General features: G+C 45.6%; 1 protein-coding gene and 1 long non-coding RNA gene across 2 annotated transcripts; both read right to left on the bottom strand.

Moving 5' to 3' along the window:
* Positions 1–4,803: 4,803 nt before the first annotated feature.
* Positions 4,804–8,759, bottom strand: LOC119449309 (uncharacterized). The gene is made up of 3 exons (XM_037712481.2): positions 8,559–8,759; positions 6,556–6,721; positions 4,804–5,084 (listed from the first exon to the last, which is right to left on the bottom strand). The coding sequence occupies exons 1-3, from the start codon at positions 8,757–8,759 to the stop codon at positions 4,804–4,806; spliced, it is 648 nt and encodes a 215-aa protein (XP_037568409.1).
* A 6,359-nt stretch (positions 8,760–15,118) lies between these two features.
* Positions 15,119–17,804, bottom strand: LOC125942648 (uncharacterized). Its single transcript, XR_007465284.1, has 3 exons — positions 17,184–17,804; positions 15,612–15,761; positions 15,119–15,227 (listed from the first exon to the last, which is right to left on the bottom strand). It is a non-coding gene; the product is annotated as an uncharacterized LOC125942648 (long non-coding RNA).
* Positions 17,805–19,761: the final 1,957 nt, after the last annotated feature.

Below are 19,761 nucleotides of genomic sequence, written 5' to 3'. Positions count from 1 at the left end.
CCGGCCTCCAAAGGGTAACAACGGGAGGACCGATATTTAACTGGCGAAGTCTGTTCCCGAATATGGAGGGCCCGATAAACACTCCGTGTATATAATATATATATATATATATATATATATATATAATTATATATATATATATATATATATCACCCTCTGTATAGAAATCCTATGCTATACACGAAGTTACTCGGAGCTAGAACGCGAACGCTTTAAGCGCACCGCATTGCTATGCGTGCATTCACTCTGCGAAAGGTCGTCTGCTACGCTCAAGCGGTGTAAGCGGCGCCACGGTCGAAGAAGGAGCGCGCAAGAGAGGAGAAACGAGGAGGAGGGAAGGTGGAGGAGGAGTGTCGCTACTTTACGAAGTTAAAGGGTTTAGTTTGTTACGCTCGCCTTCGGACCGTGGGTAGCCGGGTTCGAATCCCGCCTCGCCAAGAAAGTTCGTTCTCTTTCTCTCTAGGCACCTCCTCCTCTCGCCACTTTCCGACCACCTGTGGCTGGCGCTGATCAACGCTCGGCACGGCTCAACCTTGGCCTTAACAGCTCCGCTGTTAAAGAAAGCTGCAGCTGCCGGGAAGCCTGATAAGCAGCCAGGGATCTTTGAATGCATGCTATTGCGTTCCACTCTTAAAGGCGAAGCTTAAGCGTTCTCCAATTTTTGTTAGCATGTAGCTATGTAAAGAACTATCCTTTGTGACTGGAGTACTATGCCATTGTCGCATGCCAGCCTCCGCCAACTACAGATATATTACGCTCTTTTCAATTCACACCTAAACTACTGTGCATTGGTCTGGTGTACGACAACTAAAGCCAAAATACAGACTTTTGATATTACAGAAAAATATTATTCGTCACATCGGAAACCGGAACCTTTGTCTACGACTAGAGATGTATATAAATTGTTTAATATTGTCAGAGTAGATCACCTTTACACATACCTTTATTATATGTGATGCAATTTTTCTCATACATTAGTAAATAACTTCATTGAACGTCTAGCATGCTTAAAACACCGTCAGCTCAGCTAAACACTAGGAATTCTAACGAATGGATTACTCCACCTTTCCGTACATACTGCGACAAACATCAATCGCTAGCCTGCAACTTACCGTTCATTCTCAACAAATATGTAAATATTGCAGGTTACAGTAGGAAGCAACTCCGACAATATTTTGTTCAGTTATGATATTTTGTTTCAGTTATAATATTTTGTTTTCGTTGTCTTTTCTTTCCATGCGTTTTTTAGATTTTTTAAAGGTAAAATCTTGTTTCCCTAGTGTCCAAATGTTTTTCTTTTTTCGCTCTTGCAGAAACGCATCTTTTTCTCTTCTGTATATGCATTTGCTGTCATTACTACGGTGCACTATGACATACTTATTTGTAATGCAGTCATGGCTATTATTGTTTTTTCCCCCACATATATGTATATATCTACTACAGTGTTTGATCATGTGCCAAGTTGATGTTGCCATGTAAGGTCTTTTGGGCCCCGTCAAGCTACTCTCGTAGCTTTTAGCCCAAAATGACCATCCAGTTCTGTTTCTTTACTGGAAAATGAAGATTGATTTGATTTAACACGCGTGTCATCGCGGCGGAAAGACAGCAACGTATCATTCCAGCTTTTCCCGAAGAAGCAGACAACGCGCGTTGGAGAGCGACTTGGATAAGAAACTTCAGCATTCGGAAAAGGTCACTGATATTATACCCGTTTGTTCGAAACACTTCATTCGGAACTTCTTTCTTTCTACCCGGCGCGTAAAGTATTGATTTATTTTTATTTATTTAAATATCTTGCTGGCATTTTAAATCGCGGCGTGTTCCTTGTTAGGCAGGCGCTTTAATAAATTATAGCGATGTACGCTTAAGCTTCATTTAGTTTTGTGCATTCATACTTTTCTGAGCCAGCATTAGTGTTACTAATGCTTTAAGCAGCGGGAATATTCTCGCTAATGTACTTTTGTCTGCAGGCACTGTATAACAGGTATTATAACTACGTCAGAAGGTCTGAAGTTGATCATGACACATGCTATGCCGCGAAGTGACATACCGTTTTCATACATGCTTAGTTTAGCGTTGCAAGCAGAAGATGCTGTTCTCCCATTCAGTGCGTTGATTTGTCAGTTTATTTGCTCGCAAGAAATTTAGAAGCAACAACAAACAGCGCTCGTTCCAGCTTTGGTGTGTTCGACCGGCGCACAGAGCCGCTAGCTTGCTTTTCGACACTGTGCACACAGCTAAATTTCATTCCAACTGGTTCAATACGTTTCCAAGTCATGCATTTACACTAATACAATGACTTGCCCAAAAGAAAAACCATCGCTACATTTGGAAACCTGTAGGAAGAAACAACTTGGTCCGATTGGTTGTCAACTTATTCCTACGGCCGGCAGCAAAGTGTATGCTGTGTTCCCAAGCCCGGGCCTAACTCGAAACACTGCGTACTGCGAGCATAAACAAGCGCCAGTTATCGGACGCAGATCATTTTATCACATGTATAAGCTAACTACAAAAAGAAAGGTGCGCCCCGACTGACAAACGAGAAACGGACCCGAATCTGATAAAGGGAACTCTAATTTGTTTCCAGTTATTAGCCTCGTTCTATCGGTGCAGAATATCCGTATTTAGCTTCTGAAAGCACGACAGACGTTACTGCCTATATATTGTGAGATGCTATAGATATGGGATATATACCGGGTGTTCAGTTTTAAGTTTTACGGAATTTTTAGAAATCGCCTGTGGCAGGAAACGTAGTTGTTATCATTGAACTGGGATACTGGATGAGGTGGACACTAGTACACAAGAAATCGAAGCACATATTCAACTAATTAACAAAAATTCACTAATTTACTCTTAGTTAATTACATTACGACACATATTCCAATTTACGAATTGTAGCCGGTGATCTTGTCAGGCGTATCCACTTAGAATTAATTTCCAGAACACCAGTTTGGAGATATGCGGCATCAAGCTTGCCGTAAAAATACATTGTTGTTTCACTTACTTTTTACCAAAAATCTGATTTATACATGAAGCACAAAAGTAACTGGAACGCCCATGCATATTGCCCCACACTTTGGGAAATAATATTTCGAAACTGGTGTCATCCAGGAAATTCCTTGCAAGTGGATGCGTCTTGCAAACTCACCGGCTACAATTCGTAAATTGCAATATGTGTCGTAAAGTAATTAACTAAGAAATTATTTGTGAAATTTTGGTTAATTAGTTAAATATGTGTTTCGATTTCTCGTGCTACTGACCTCCGCCCCTTCGAATAACCTAGCTCAACGATAAGAATTATGCTACCTGCCACAGGCAATCTTTAAAATTCCATAAAACTTTAAAATGAACACCCTGTATATTTCAACACAAGTCGCAGTGCGGAGTCACCTATGAAGGTCGATAACAGTCAAGTATCGTATACCTGTAGCAGTGGAGCAACGCCTCGAACAAGTGATTGCACCTTTCGGAGGCCCGCTACACACAGACACTTCCCATTTTTAACCTTCGACTCGTTTTAAAGGCCATTTGTCTTCAAAAAAAGATATGATGCGCCTCGCTGGGCAGGCCGGACATTTGCACGTACAGTGCAACTATTTCCACGCTTTCGTCACTGAAATCTTTTAGACAGATCTAAAAAAACTGACTCACTTTAGCATACGCCAAAGAGGGTGAAGGCGAAAGCCTGCGCGCCGCAAGTGACGTTCATTAAATTACTTGACATTTTCATTCGAATGCGTTGTTACTTCTTATTACTTGTTTTTTTCCGTCGTCGCGGGTTTGAGTGCCTTAATTGATGCTACCTTAATTAACTGTGCCTTAAAATTAACTTCGTCCTAGGTAATTAACACCAATGGTCATGGGTTCGAGTGCCTTAATTAACTCTATAATAATTAAGTGTGCCTTGATTACCTTCGCCTTAACGCCAAAGTTGGTGGATTCGACTCCCACATAAGCTGGAGGGCTCGACTTCCACCGAAGGTCGTGGGTTCGAGCTCATGAATTAACTCTATCTTAATTAACACGGTGACGACGGTGACCCGCACACCAAAATTGTTGCGTGAGCGTTTGCATGTAGGCAAGACACGATGCCGGGTTGGTGTAGTATACGTAACTCGCGACACCAATTTGCCATCGTGCACGATTTCGCGTCGACGACACGGTTTTCGCTCAAGGTGTTGAAGGTCGACTCAACGATGACACATATAAGGTTTTCGCCTTAGTAAGGTGATCGGCAGCAAGGACCATTTCGGCTTCGACGAAACACCTTGATTCGACGCCACAAACAAGAAACGTGAGCGCAGCACCAAGCGAAAGAGCCGCCGTGAACCTGGATGTGTTAGCCATCTTTGTTTATTTGGACAGTGTTGCCAGCACAAGTAACGGGTTCTCGAGCAGCCAATATACCGACATGTCCTACCAATAAATCGTTTTCTCTCTCCTGAATGTCCACGCTGTTGAGACCGTATTTCTCTCTTACACTTGGGCTGATAATGCTGCGCCACTCCCTCCTCTCTATAGATTAAGGAACTAATTAGAGATAACATTCCTTGGAGACAACATTCCAGGATGTGATCAATAGCGGGAGAACAGGGAAGCGTCAGCCCGGATTCAACTTTCGACAACGGAACTTGCCTTCGCCCCCATTTGAGAACACTGTCCTTTTAGCTGATCTCAACCTTCGCATTCGTGGCGCCGTTCTATGTGATGCAAACAGATCTGGAAAGACTAGCTGTCTGCAGTACTGCACACAGTGCGTATACGTGACCAGAGAGCACAACGAAGTTCTATTGGGCTAGCGCGTCATCCCTCCCACTGGCTCGTATCGGTCGCTCTACGGCAGCCAACTAGTTCCTTGATTGTAGAGTGCTCACCCGGGGACAGGCTGTCCGGCGGCGGCGGTGGTTGCTGCTGGTCGTCGTCGCTCGGCTCGGGTCGTACGATTGGGTCGGCGTGGAACAGGAACTCGCCGAACACACCTTCGTGTGAGCTGTCATCGGAGTCGTCGGCCATTCGGATAAGCTCCAACTTGAAGTACACGATGACCGAACTCAAGGGGAGCAGCTCGCGCACGCAGTCGACCACTGGGCACGCAGATATATGCAGGCATGGTATGTGAGCACGGGCTGCGTCATGACTTACAGCATTCGGCAGCCACCATCATTATTATTTGGTACATGCTGACCGACAAACCCCATCTGGTGGGGCACAATGACCGCATGCACTTATGTGATCAAAGAGGGGATATATATATATATATATATATATATATATATATATATATATATATATACAGGAACACTTACGTTCTGCAAAGCGTCAGTATAGGGCATGCAACACAGATAACGCATTCGATTATTGAGAGGCTTGGCGACAGCCATGCACTTTAAGCATCATTATAGAGGGGCACTAAAGAGGCAAATTTAGTTGAGCTGTATTAATAAACTAGGTTTCCGCAATAGCAGAGCGGCCACACTTACCCTCTTCGAAAGATGCATGGCAAAACCACAAATAGCGCAGGTGTAAAGGCGGCAACGTCGCCCCGAAGTTTTTACATCATGCATCAGCTCATCGCGACGTGGATTTTCAAAGCGTCTGCTCTCGGGTCTAGTTTTGTTTATTGGTGAATGAGGATCACCTCAGTGGATTGTAAATATACCAAAGGCTCAACCTAGCACGTTCCTTCCTGCACCCAAACTGCCCAAACACTAGAGGAAATTGAAATCCGCAACGTCACACTGACGGAACGACGATGAGGTTCCATCGTGAAATTGAAGAAAGAGGTGTTTGGCTGCCAAACCCTTTTTACTCAAATGAAAAAAAAAATTAACAATACTTTACCAATCTAAAATTGTATAGCGTCGCTTTTTATTGCGATAGCAATTATATGGACACTCAAAAGCAGATTTCTGCCGTCGGCGTCGCCGTCGCCGTAGCCGTCGCCGTAGCCGTCGCCGTCGCCGTGAGGTTCCGTATGACGTCATTTGGAGAAGAAATCGTCGCCGCGCGCCGAACGCTGTATGTGCGAGTGAAAGGGCGCGAGGGGCGCGTCTTTCACGGGGAGTGAACGCACGGCGGAGAACAAACGCGCGTTCCGCGCCGTGCTCGCTTAAGGGCTGCAGAAGTAGGCGTCTCTTTTCTCCTTTACAATCACCATATATGTAGAGCAAACGCACCTTCTTCCGACGCGCGAGAAGCCGTGGGGGAGGGGGAGGGAAGAGAGGCGACGTTTAGCTGCGGCACCAAGTGCCTATTTACATCACAGGCTCCGGCAACAGTCACCAACGCCGCACGCATTTTGAGCGAACGCGGGCAAAACGCCGATGGCGTCGACAACAGTTCTGCGTGTTGCCGATGCTGCTGCATGTCCAAGTTTATACAGCTGATAAAGCTAATATCATTACTCCGTATAGCTCTCTACAAGTTTGCTATCGCAATTGATGCTTCGCCTTTCAGGTGAAACTGCGACCACTTTTTTTAGTGTTCCGTGAGCGAAATTTTCCTGCAGCTCTTCTCGCGCAGGCCTGGCGGCCCGAAAGCACAGCGCGCGCTTACCCCTCCTGTCTTCATTGAGGTCAGCGTGGTAGGACAGGAACACCAGGGATGGCCGCATGCCGGCCAGGCGCGCGATGTTGCGATAGCGCGCGAACTTTGAGCACATGACCTCGACGCACGCGTGCAGCCTGTCCTGCACTGGCTCCGGGCCCGGCGGGTCTGATTCCTGCGAGCGCGGACACAAACGCATTGCTCAGTCGCCGAAATGGCAGGCCGGCAGCAAGGATCGACTCATCGGTGCACAGCACCCGTCGCGCCCGTCGTAAAGAGAACTTTTTTTTTTTCGGCAGCCTTTTGTGACAGCTGCAGTCGATAAGAAGCCTTTGGTGAGCAGGCCACTCAGCCAGTCGCCGCTGCTGGAGTAAAGGCAAACTGAAAGGCCGGCACAGGGAGACGATGACAAACCAAGGCTGCAGTTTCGCAATCAGAACCAATCAGAACGTGCGAGTTAAAGTGCACCATTAGAGCTAGAGTCAATTAGTGGGTATATTAATTAGCTACCGGGTGGGGGGGGGGGGAGGAAGAGACGCTGCGATGTTTCATGCAGGTAATGTGCGTACGTCTCTTCAGGCAGTCCACCTTAACAGGCAGAATTGCGCTATAACATAATATTGCGTGAGATTAAAACAAAGGTCTGTTCGAAATGCACAAAAAAGAAAAAAAAAGAATACCCCTCACATAACGTGCTTCTCCGCGGCAGGCATATGGATATGAAAAGTCAATTTCGGGTGGCGACAACACATTTGAGTCCCTGGCGCCTCCCACGTAACATGCTCTTTATATCCCAGCCGCGAACACGGCACTGGTCCCAGCTTTTCTTCAGAGCTGTATAAAAGGCGCCACAGGCGGCGAATATACTAATGACCATCTTTACGATTCGCCTTTGCTTTTTCTTCTATAGTATTCTATTCATGCACCCACTCATCTGGACAGAATTGCTGCCACTGCGTTGATTCACTACGGGATAATCTTTTTTTTTTAATTTTCCGAAATTTTTTAAAAATCACTTGTTGCAGATCACATAATTCTAGTCCTTGCGCTGGATTATATTCAGATATGCGGACATTAAATGCACGAAAAATCGAAACACTTATTCAATTAACTAAAAAATCACCAATTAACGCATTAATTATTTACTTTACGGCACATATTGCAATTGAATTGTAGCCGGTAAATTTGCGGGGCGTATGATAGTATAACGACGACAGCGTGACGTCGACAAAATTAGGACAATACGATGAGGACGAGTCCATGACGACGACGGTGAATGAGAATCGGATATATGATGAGAATCGGATGAAGCTGGAATGACGACTGTGACGACCACGATGGCATGACAACTGCCAAGGGGTAGTAATATCGCGGTGAGGTAATATCGCTCGGTGAGGTGCAGCGCGGTATCGCCCGGCCGTCTTTCGCACATAGCGCAGTTATTTTTTTTCGCACCTCAGTGTGTGCGCGTGCGTGTTTCGCCCCCCCCCCCCTTTTTTTTTTGTAATTCCGCTGTCGTTGCAACTTTTTGAAAAATCCTCACAGACGAACGTTCCTCAGAGATATTCTCTGAACCGCTTAGTCAGAACTACAATTTCGGCCCGCGCTTCTTTTCGGTTTTCTCTAAAGCCTGTCCAAAGCTTCCGAGTCACTGCTCGCATCGACCGAACTTGTCGCGGTCCCGCGCATCGTCGCCCCTGCAGTACTTTCGCCGCTTCAAAGGCCCACATAAATTGAAATGAACAGGCGCGTTTCTCATTTACCTGAGCTTTGGGGCATCCCACAATCTGCAGGAACCCTGCAACACGACCCCACAACAGATCTTGTTTCGATAACTATAGCCTCGAAACGCTACTGACATAGACTATCTGCGTAATTGCAGCGTCATCTTATCTGTACAGCTCAAAAAGATGCGAGTAAAGCTTCGGTGGGAATTTCTGTGAAGCTGCCTGACCTGGGTTTCAACTCTGAAGCACGCGTTTGCGGCCCTAAGTATAAAAGCAGTGGCTCACCGGTGAACAGCATATGGAGACGGAGATAAGCTTCTTCCTCAGCAGCGACAGGGCAACCGACTGCCACAGTCGGTTCACCTCCGCGCACGTGAAGAGCTCCTCGGTGCTCATGTAGTTCAGCACGCTCTCCACCACGAAGTCCTTGTCAAACATGCCGCTGACGCCCGCCGCGGACCCCGGCTGTTCATCGTCAACGGACATCTCGCCGGCTGTGGACGCGGCCACCCGCGGGGCCCAACGGTGCGCGCGCCTTCGGCACGTTCGATGTTCTCTTCCTCTTCGTGACAAGTGCGCGCGCTTTCGGTGCGGATCTTCTTCTCTTCGCGACAACTCGCCGAGATACGCAAAGTAAAGAAGGCACAATCAAAAACAAAGAAAATTTTGTATACCTAGAGTATTGTGCCAACGAGCAGTCAGACTAACCGAAAGGTGAAAAATATAGTTATTATCAAGGTCAGAAAAAATACAATGTTACTAACGAATTTGGAGAAACAAATTTCAGTGAAGTGAATACTGATCTGATAGGTAGAATAAGGTTACTATAATTAACAGGGTAATCGTCTTGTTTCTGTTAAAAATTGAAAGACTGCGCAACAAACGTCTCTGTGACAATAGCCGAGGGAGGAGGCCCCAAATGATAATAATACTGGTGTACTTAATCTTAATCCAATTTTGCAGAGTGGAGCTTCGAGTAATTTCGTTCGCTGGTTTGAATAACGTCGGTATGATAAAAAGTAGTGGTCTATTGTTTCAATTTCTTTACAATTTTGGCACAGAGGGGACATCGTCAGACCAGCTCTGTGTAAATAGAAATTCAATTCCGGGATGCGACAGCGTAATTTGGAGAATGTAACTTCTAACTGCCGAGAAGGACACCACTGATTATTCCAGCCAAAACCGAGATGCTGAAAGTCTGTAGATGGGATCAGCGATAATTTGATTAAGTCATTTCGTAGGCTAAACGTTCTGAATCTCGATGCAGTGACGTAAGCTGTATCCGGTAAAATATGAAGCACAGGTCCATTTAAAGATGTTCTGGCTAATAAATCTGCCATTTCGTTTATGTATAACCGCAGTGTCCAGGAACCCAGAGTAAATTAATTTTTGTAACGTTGTAGGGATTAAATTTTGAAACACATTTAAGATAGTTGAATTCGTTGCCGAGGAAAGCGACACACATACCGACCGAGAGTCTGTTACTACGACAGCTGATAATTGATTCGGGGGTAGTTTGCGCAGTGCTAAAACAATCGCCAATAATTCTGCTATGAAAATAGTCGTGTAATCCGGAAGGCGAATAGAAAAGGACCAACTAAGAGAAGGAGAAAAGATGCCTACGCCAGCCTTTTCGTTTAACATTGAAGCGTCCGTGGCTATTATATTGTTTGTTTCCTGGTGAGAGAGGTAATCTTGTAATTGGTCATTTAAATATTGGAATGGCATTAGTTTAGCATTCGAGGGGAAGATATCGTCAAATTCAATTTGGAGGATTTTCTTGGATTGACTTATTGGGTGAATACATTGAATTTGTACATTCAGTGGTGATAGCTGTGCCTGTACGAATACGATCTGAGGGGTGTGCAGTCGCGACCAATGAGTATTAAAAAACGTACTTGGTTCATTAATGAAAACATACATTGATCTTCTTTGGGGAGAATCGTAAAACTTTAGGTACGTTTGGACAGTAAGGATTTGGAATCTACTAATTAAACATGGTAGTCGCGCTTCCATATACAGAACGTTGTTTGCAACAAACTTAGGGAGTCCAAGGCACAAACGCAGAGCTTCCTTTTCTAATAGTACCAAAGGTTTAATTTTATAAGCTGGACACCCAGAAAATAAGACACAGCCAAATTCCATGATTGGTCGGACATACATTTTATATATCATAATTAATGTGTTTCTTCGCAGCCCGTATCGTCGGTTACTGATTTTACGCAACCATCCTACAGCCCGAGTTGCCTTAAACGCGACGTTATCAATGTGGCTTTTCCAGTTTAGTGTTCCATCATATGTAATTCCCAGATATTTAAGAGAATCCACCTGAGGAATGAACTCTTGACGATACATCAGTGAAATGTGAACGGGAACATCTAAAGGAAAGAGAAGGAGTGCACTTTTACTAACGTTCAGAGACATATGTATGGTTTCAATCCAAGTTTCAAGCATAGATAAGTAATTTTGTAACATTTGATAAAGTGAATGTAGATCAGCATTCGATGCAAAAAAAGCGATGTCATCAGCATAAACGTACACATGAATGTCCTGGAGCAGCGGGATGGAGCTTAAAAATATATTAAATAAAACAGGAGATAATACTGATCCTTGTGGTACTCCCCTCTGTTGCTTATACCTAGACGATGAACATCCGTTTTGAAAACAGTAGAACTCTCTTTCCCTTAAAAATTCTGACAACCACGCCGTGATGTATTTCGGAAACCTGTAATTCTCTAATTGCTTTATCAGTATGCTATGTTCCACGGAATCATAAGCTTTTGCTAGATCCAGGGTCACTAATGCTGAATATTCTCTTCGGCGACGAGCAAGTTTTATGCGACTCTCTAAATCTACGTGCGCACACCAAATCGAGCACCCTGATCTAAAACCAATTTGACAGGGGCTAAGTATTAAGTTTTCAGAAATGTAGGTCGTAATTCGACAATTTAAAATTCGTTCAATTAGTTTAACTAAGTTTGATGTTAGGGAAATTGGTCTAATATTATCTAAATCATATCGACCTCCCTGTTTTTTAAGTATCGGAATTACCTTAGCAAGTTTCCATGCTGAAGGTACCCACGCATTTTTTAAAGAGTAATTTACCATATTCAAAATTTCTTCTGGGGACAATTCATACAGAATTTTTATCACGGCTGTGGTAACTCCATCTGGTCCTGGCGCTGAAGAAGGCAGATAGCGAACAACATCCGCCAGTTCTTGTGTTGTGACTTCCCTAAATTCCTCTAGTGGTAACGGTTTCACTATGTACGGTGGAATGATTGAAGTGAACCTATCTTTCAGTCCTTTTCCAATATTTTCTAATAATTCGGATAATTCACGTGGCGAAAGCACGGAAGAGACAATATTTGCTGGAACTGGAATCATTTTTCGAGAGCGTAAAAACCTAAAAGGGCTTTTTTGTTTTTTGATTTAGACAGATGATTGTATTTATTCATATCATACTCCTCTTTGGCTTTACCTATCGTACGCTTGAATGTTGCAGCAACAAATTGGTAATCACTCCAATTCTTTGGACATTGATTACAAAGAAGTTGCTTCCAGGCAGCTTTTCGTTTTCGGTGGGCCCTCGCGCAATCTGAATTCCACCACGGACTTAATGGTTTACCTGTGTTGCAGGTTAAATTAACTGTTGCATTCTTCGCGGAACGCTTTAAAACTGCACAGAGGCTCAGAGCCCTAATATCCTCTTGCATAGCCGTACGTGAAAGCATCGTAGACTTCAAGTCTTTTTGAAGTTTGTTATAGTTTATAAATGAGTTATTTTTCCTTCTAAGAGAAATCACAGGGAAATCAATTTGAAAAATAATTGGGAGGTGGTCGCTGTTCGTAGCACAGTCTATAGTATTCCACGATGATATAGCTAAAGATGAGCTGGAGAAAGTGAGATCTATAGCCGATTGAGACTGTCCGCGAAGAAACGTAATAACTTTTGAATTTAGACAAGATAGATTATTATCAAGAGTCCATTCCCACAGGCGTTTTCCTTCTGAATCAGTTTTAAAACCCCAAGATACATGGTGTGAATTAAAGTCACCAGCGAATACTATGTCTTTTCTGCAGGAAGCTAATACGGTGTCTAGAGAAAATGTATCCTGCACTCCTGCTGGGAAATATAAATTAACTAAGGTAAAAGGGGAGCAGTCTGGGAGTGAAATGTCTAATGCTAAAATTTCACATTCGGTAGACATTCTTTGAAACGATATCGTTGCTTTGTGACTAAATTTATTTGAAACCAAGAAAGCAACGCCACCACCTCTGGCAGGCCGATCCAAACGAAACATTCGATAATATTTTAGAGAATATTTTTGACCATTTGAAAGCCAGGTTTCTTGTAAGATAATGATGTCTGGAGAAAATTGAGAAGAAATATACGATAGATCTGTAGTAGCAGAAACAATTGAACGACAATTCCACTGCAAGATTTGTAGAGACCCTATGGTGAAGATAGAACGGTAGCGGAAACCGCCTGATCCAAAATAGTCTCTTTCAAAAAGTCCTTCTTGGAAAGGTTCACTTTTTCATATTTTTGAGTTTTTGACTTTGAAGAAATTTTGTGGGGAGGAGATCGTGTGCGTTTTAGACTTTTGTGTTCCATGTCTACATCCTGGTAGTCTTCATACTCTTCCGTTAGGGGTTCCGGTTCCGTCCGTTCTACTTGAGTAGAAGGTCCTGCGCAAGGGGAGTCAGCTGACGAGTTTGATGACAATGTTTGTTTTTGAGTTATGTTTAGTACATTTGCAACCTGGTATGCAGGAGATTGGGTAGAGGCTGCACCAATGACCTGCGCCATCTGGCTAGTCATCATTTGTGTCAAGGACTCAAAAAGAGTTGTTGCAAGTCGTTCCATTGCCTTTTCCATAGCTTTCTCTACTGCCTCTGCTATGGCCTTGGATAGAGAAACATCCATACTAGCGGTGTGACGAGCTGTTACGCCTGCGTAGCCCTGGGATCTTCCCTGAACTTCTGTAACTGCTTCCCTACGTGAGCAACGCCTGCGTTCCACCACTTCTAGTATTCTTAATTCTCGTTCCTTTGCAGAACAGTTTGAATAGTCTGCAGGGTGTGCTTCATTGCATAGGCAGCAGTTTTCTTCCTGCGACTTACATTCTGTGCTGTCGTGATTCTCTCCACATAGGCGGCATCGAGTAACCGATCTGCATCCTTTTATAGTGTGCCCGTAGCGCCAACATTTCAAGCACTGTAGTGGTCTTGGGGAAAGTGGCTCTACTCTGTATATCAGGGGCCATGCCTTGATTTCAGTTGGACGAACTGTTCCCGCGAACGTAACAATCACCGACTCCGTAGGTGACTTCCTGTTCTCAATAATTCGGCTACACCGGTATACGGATACAGCTCCAGCAACTGAAAATAAGTCTAGCACTTCTGAGGGGTCCAGGCTCGCGTCGACCCCACGAACTAAGCCTTTCGAGCATGCAAGGTGTGGTGGAATAAACGGGCTCACCGGATTCGATGCGAATTCAGAACAGTTTAGAAGGTCCCGAACGCACTCCGGATCCGATGAGCAGCAAAGAATACCACCGCGACCAAACTGGCGGACCTCGGTGATCTTTTGGAACTGGGAGGAGGCCTTTCGAAGCTCCACCTGAATCGCTTTCGGATTCTTCATCTGAATCGATCCCCCATTTGTAGGCACAAGAGCCACAGGGACACTTTTGTTGCCACTGCGTAAAAAAGAGTCTATTGGCCACTCTCGGGAAGGGATTGAGGCTAGCCAAGGGGAATGCCCTTGACCGGGGGAAGAAAGAGACATCAGGTTAGTCTGACTTTACACTCGCGACACAATAATCCTAAAGGTGAAGAAAAAAGATCGATAAATGAATCAAAAGAACAATCGAGACGTTAAAAGAGCAATAGATAACCGCCGCCCGATACTTGACCACACCCGAGACAGGACAGCAGACGAAGACAGCAGGCGAGCGGCGAGCAGCGGCGAGGCAGGAGCGTCAGACAGAACGAAAAAACGTCTGAAGCTGAGCGACGAAAAAAAACGTCGAAAACGTCGAAAAAACGTCGAACGTCTGAAGCTGAGCGACGAAACGGACACCCTGCTGTTCGCTTCCTTTTCTTCTCCATTGTCAAAAAGATTTTTTTTTTTTAGCTACCTACTGCCGCCCGATTCTTGGCCTATCCCCCTCAGTGGGTGCGAGCCATGGTGAAGGATCATCATCATCATCATCAACTCGCCGAGGCGCACGACGGAAGCTTATAGATCAAGCGTTTAATTTCTAGAAAATATACTGAAGAACTCATCGCACAATGCTTGTCGTCGTTAATACGATTAGCATTCAAGCAATGTAGCGACATGCCGTATTGCTGAAGAGATACCTCTATTTGGAATCCGTAGTGGTCATTCTGAGCCTTCCATTGTTTGGGCTATATGCGATACAAGATGTATCCAGGATCGGCCCACTTCGCTATGACACTCGCACGCCAGGTACGGCCATGACCATGACAGCATGGCGACGACTGTATGGCGATGACGCAATGATGCAATGACGACGATGGAAGAACGAAAAAGAAATGAGGTCGATGAATATCCGAATAATACTCCAAATAATTTTCTCGTAAGTTATTCTCTGCACAACTAAGCAAGTACCTTACAATTATTTTTCAGAAATCACTGTCTACCTGCACAGTTCCTACTTCATCGAAGGTCGCGAATGTGCTTCCTGTGTGCAAGTCTGGCGATAAGCGTGATTTCCCAAATTACCAACTCGTTTCTATGACATCTCAGTGTAGCAAGTTACTATAGAACATATTATCTACGAGCACATCGATGTTGAAAGAACCAGACCCGTGGCTGTCTTTCCGAGCGACTTTATTTGCTTCTGTTTTATTCCACCTTCCTATTTTTCTCCCCTCCAGTGCTCATCCGCACGTTTTGTCTTCATACTCGGCCACGCTTCGGACCTGAAAAAAAAAATAATCGACAGATCAGTTCGAACCGCCGTATCCTTTTTCCTGAGGCGTGTCACGAGAACGCCAAATATATTTCTTTTACGTCTATCGAGGCTTTTTCCTGGAATTGAGATGCTCAAGCGGCAGGTGTTGTCTCCTATGTGCTCAGTAATTGTGAAGGGCCCACCAACTCGTGTTGCGAGCCGGCAAACCAGATGGTGAAGTGCGATCCACGCAACGGCAAGTACATCAGGCTTACTGTATGCTGTACCGCGGCCACTTGGTGCCTAAGGACGTCAGAGTTACCACTGCGGCCATCGAGAACAGGCGCCCCATCTAGTATGAGGCGCCCCATCCCAGAGGGTTCAAGGTGAGCATACACTACCAGCCGCCTACCGTGGTGCCCGGCGGAGACCAGGCCAATGTTCCGCGTGCTGTCTGCATGTTGTCCAACGCGACAGCCGTGGCATGGGGCCGACTGGGCGAAGGCATGGAGGTGGGAGAGTTCTCAGATGCCCGTGAGGAGATGGCCACCCTCGAGAAGGGCTGCGAGGATATCGGCACGGACTCAAACGAGGACGTCGACGAGCACGAAGAGCACTAGACCGAGCGCTACATTCCCTGGGCAATAACGAGGGACCTTCGTCTAGCCAACTTAAAATTGCCGTTTGTGTTCAGAATTTTGTAATAAGAGTTGATTGCTCCACTACATATTTAGTTCTTCGAACGTTGTATTCAACACCCTTCGCTTATGTTGCCTCTCTCGGCAAAGAGGTTCCAAAACGCTGGCTAGCGTTCTCCCGCAAAGCTTTTCCTTTAAAGATGCCGTAAGTGCCGAACTGTAAACACCTGACACATGTTTGCTTCACACTGTTTTCCGTGCCCTTTTCTGCTCGGCGCTACACTTTGCCCCGTCGGCAACCTGTAAGTAGAGATTGAAAGCGTGTAGTGCCAGGACTTGAAATTAAACACTTTAGGTTCTTTTAGCACTTTCTATACTTCCATTGTATGCTATAGCTACACGGCACTTGCCGTATACCAAAAGTGTGCCGCACTTTACGGAAACTTATAAATGCAGCAGCAAGCATTGAGCCAAAATAAAAAGGTAAGGTGAGTTACGTTTGAGCGGGGTAAAATCGGTTTGATGCTTCGTTAAGTGGAGAGTAAACTGTATCGTTTAGTAAAAAAAAAGATAAAAAGAAAAGAAAATACAATATACAGTTGAACCTTTATGTATTCAGTATAACTTTCAGTGCCAGTTGATTGGATAAGAAATTGGCAGGATGCCGCAGGCGTAACCCATTGAGGCGCGCCCTCAAAGGCAGATAGTAGGCAGATAGCTACAGCGGAATACGTCGTCTGCATTTTTTAGTTCGAACACTTTATAAAAATGCCCACAAATTAACTCGAACTACGTCACTGCAGATGAGTTACCTGTCAGGCGGACATTAATTGCGAGAACGACGAAAACAATACATTCACTGGTTAAACTGATTGCATCGAATTACATTTTTAATTACAAACTTTACAGCACATGTTTATATTGGAAAGTTTAAAGAAATCATCATTAAAGTCTTGTTCTGTATTTCCACATTTGACGAAGACCATGTAGATCGAAATAACTGCTGTCAAAATATTCGCTAAATTCAACTCGTACGCACGCGGAACCTCGAAGGGCGGCTCGTTTCCAACTCCACTGTGACCTAGCAGGGTCACAGCGTGGTTGCATTGACATAATTCGAGTAAATATCGTGTCTTTAAAAAAAAAGTGTTCGAAGAAGTAGCACTCTCACACACACACGCGCGCACACACTTAATTTTAGCTGCAGAGGTCATTCTTTCGCTTCGAAGCACTTTCGTGCCAAACTGACTTTAGCCACACGTGCAGCGTTGGAAAAAGCCCGCCATTAAGAATTGGAAGACCTAGCCGCTTCATTCTGGTCACGCAAATACATCTACATTACCTACCACCGCATGTCTGGATGTGACGCGGCAGCCGACAGTCGAGAACGAAACGACGACGTGATTCCAGCCGGCGAGACATCACCAGACACCCCGCAGAATGAAGAATAAAAAGGAAATGGCGGGGAATAAGCATATCTGGCCTCCGGTAGTCCTTCAGTAGGCTTCTCAGGCGGTGGGAAAAGTCACCATCAACGGTGCCCGCGCATTCGCTCCCACCGACTGGGCGAGACGGCGCCGACAGCTAGTATACCACACACGCTGCTGGGTAGTGCCTGCGCAGCATCGAGTGACACGGACATCCGCAGGAGCGCACCTGATCCCAGCCCGCCAAGCTTCCGGTGCCGTTCTCGCAGGCCCAGAGCCTTTGTTCTCACACGGACCCAGCGCCGCGCGTCGACACGTTTCGGCAGTGTCCCACCGTAGATAAACAAAAGAATATACAGGTGAACCGAGACGCGGCGGGAACCCGAATGGCGAACACCTCGGAAACGAAGTCGGCAACTCCGCCTGATCGCCGCGCCAACCCGGGTCCCAAACCCGAGCCTGCGCCACCGGACGAGATGCGTAGCCGGGAACAGGTCGTGACCAAGCCGATAGAGACGCCACCTACGCCGGCCAACTCACCGAGAGGTATGGCAAAGCGATCTCCTAAGACCTCTTCTCAACCACCCTGCGTTTGCCTTTTTTTTTTCAAGGGAAGAAAGAGTACGCGTCTTTTTAGCAAGTTTTAAGTAAAAAGTCAAGCGTTTCCCTGTTAAGTAGCTTTTTTATAGCATGAATAGACCGATTTCATGGCGACTTTCACTGCGCCACAGTTGCCGCAAAGCATCCGGAGGCACTACCCCGCTGGTAGCGCTAGTCATTAGGTGACTGAAGGGCAACTATGGTTAGAGGCGCGTTGTGTTTGTGCCATGACGAACCCGCTCGCCCTTTGACATCAAAAGGCCGGGAGGTGAGAATAAAAAAAAATGTCGCAGTTTCGCCCGAACGGCGAAGCATCAATTGCGATAGCAGATTAGTAGAGAGCTATTCGGAGTAGGGATAGTAGGTTGATCGGCTGCATAAACTTGAACACATTCGCTTACTAACTGAAATAACAAGTGTGGTGTCAGCGCGCACAAGCAAACATGAATATATCACACTCGATGACCGCAGACAACCACTGTCAAAACGCTGGCAGCAAGCGCAGCCGCCGCAGCGAGCGAAGGTTCGTGCGGTCTATCGCTTCAACGGAAACTGAGCGGCGAATGCACAGCGCATACAAAGGGCAGAGCCGTGTGGAGATCGCTTTCAAGATACTGTGCGCGCGACAGCCCGCACCGGCGCAAAGTACAAGCGCAGTTGTTGGCAGAGTAGAAGCTGCCCCCCCTCCCTCCCGCGCTGCCTTCCCGCTTTCCTCCTTTCGCGTGGGAGATTGAGTGGCCAGTTCCCCTGGCCGCGGGAGGGAGGGGGGAGGCGGCTTCTACTCTGCCCGCAAGAGCGTACTTGTACTTTGACCGGCTGCGGCGGTCGTCCGCACCGTATCTTGAAAGCGATCTGCAGACGGCTCATAGCAGTGCATGCGCTGTGATTTCGCCGCTAAGTTTCCGTTGAAGCGATAGACCCCACGAACCCACGTTTGACAGCGTTTGTCTGTGGTCGTTGAGTGGGATCGTCGAGTCTTTGATTGTGCGCGCTGACACCATGCTTGTTAATTTAGTTAGTAAGCGAATGTGTCCAAGTTTACACAGCCGATAAAACTACTATCCTTACTCCGTGTAGCTCTCTACTAATTTGCTATCGCAATTAGTAGAGAGCTTCATTAAATCATTTTCTCTCTCTCTCTGCTATCGCAATTGATGCTTCGCCTTGCGGGCGGAACTGCGACTTATTATTATTATTATTATTATTATTATTATTATTACAGCAAAGGCATTTTTCGTGTCCTTCCCTTAGCAGAAATTATCAGCAGCAGCAATGGCTCATCCCCCTCGTAATGCACAGGCGACAAGCACTCCGCAAAGTGAAGCGAGCAGTGCATACATTCATTGGAACCACGCATTCAACGTACAGAACAGCGTACGTTGGAAGAAAGAGCACGCTAAAAAAAAAAGCATTTATCATCGTCAGCAATAGCTCATGCCCCCATAAGCAAGCAAAAATGCAATGGCTCATACCCCCGTAAGCAAGTAAAAAAAGCAATGGATCATACCCCCGTAAGCCAGAGGCTACAAGCGCTCAGCAAAGTGAAGCGAACAGTGCATACATTCATTGAAATCACCCATACAACACACAGAACAGCACATACGTGTCAATAATGAACCACCTCAAATCGAGCATCCGAACCATAAATTAAGCATTGCATTCCCCACTTTGCAGTTGTAGTGGTGGTTTCGCAACCGCTTCGCTGACATCACTTTCGCAGGGCCGGAATTTTTTATTATTACTACTTATGGAACTACGTGCACTTGATTGTTTAAAAGGAGTGCTGAGAGAGGGTTTTTGTTGATTTGAGAAATCCCGCGCGCCGGCTGTTTAGTGTTTGCGCGCGCCCCTTCACAAGTCAGGTAAGACAAGGTTTTTTTTTTGTTAACCTTTGATG

Source organism: Dermacentor silvarum, chromosome 1 (assembly GCF_013339745.2).
Source record: "Dermacentor silvarum isolate Dsil-2018 chromosome 1, BIME_Dsil_1.4, whole genome shotgun sequence".
NCBI classification, from domain to species: domain Eukaryota; kingdom Metazoa; phylum Arthropoda; class Arachnida; order Ixodida; family Ixodidae; genus Dermacentor; species Dermacentor silvarum.
Note: the sequence above shows the minus strand (reverse complement) of the source record. Positions and strands in the feature narration are given on the sequence as shown.

What these genes read in the sequence shown, in the direction of transcription:
- LOC119449309 (XM_037712481.2), bottom strand. Translation starts at nt 8,759, where the DNA reads ATGTCCGTTGACGATGAACAGCCGGGGTCCGCGGCGGGCGTCAGCGGC. An exon ending in TCTCCATATGCTGTTCACCG is followed by an intron (nt 6,722 to 8,558) that starts GTGAGCCACTGC and finishes CCGCGCTCGCAG; the next exon opens with GAATCAGACCCGCCGGGCCC. An exon ending in CCTCAATGAAGACAGGAGGG is followed by an intron (nt 5,085 to 6,555) that starts GTAAGCGCGCGC and finishes CTGCGTGCCCAG; the next exon opens with TGGTCGACTGCGTGCGCGAG.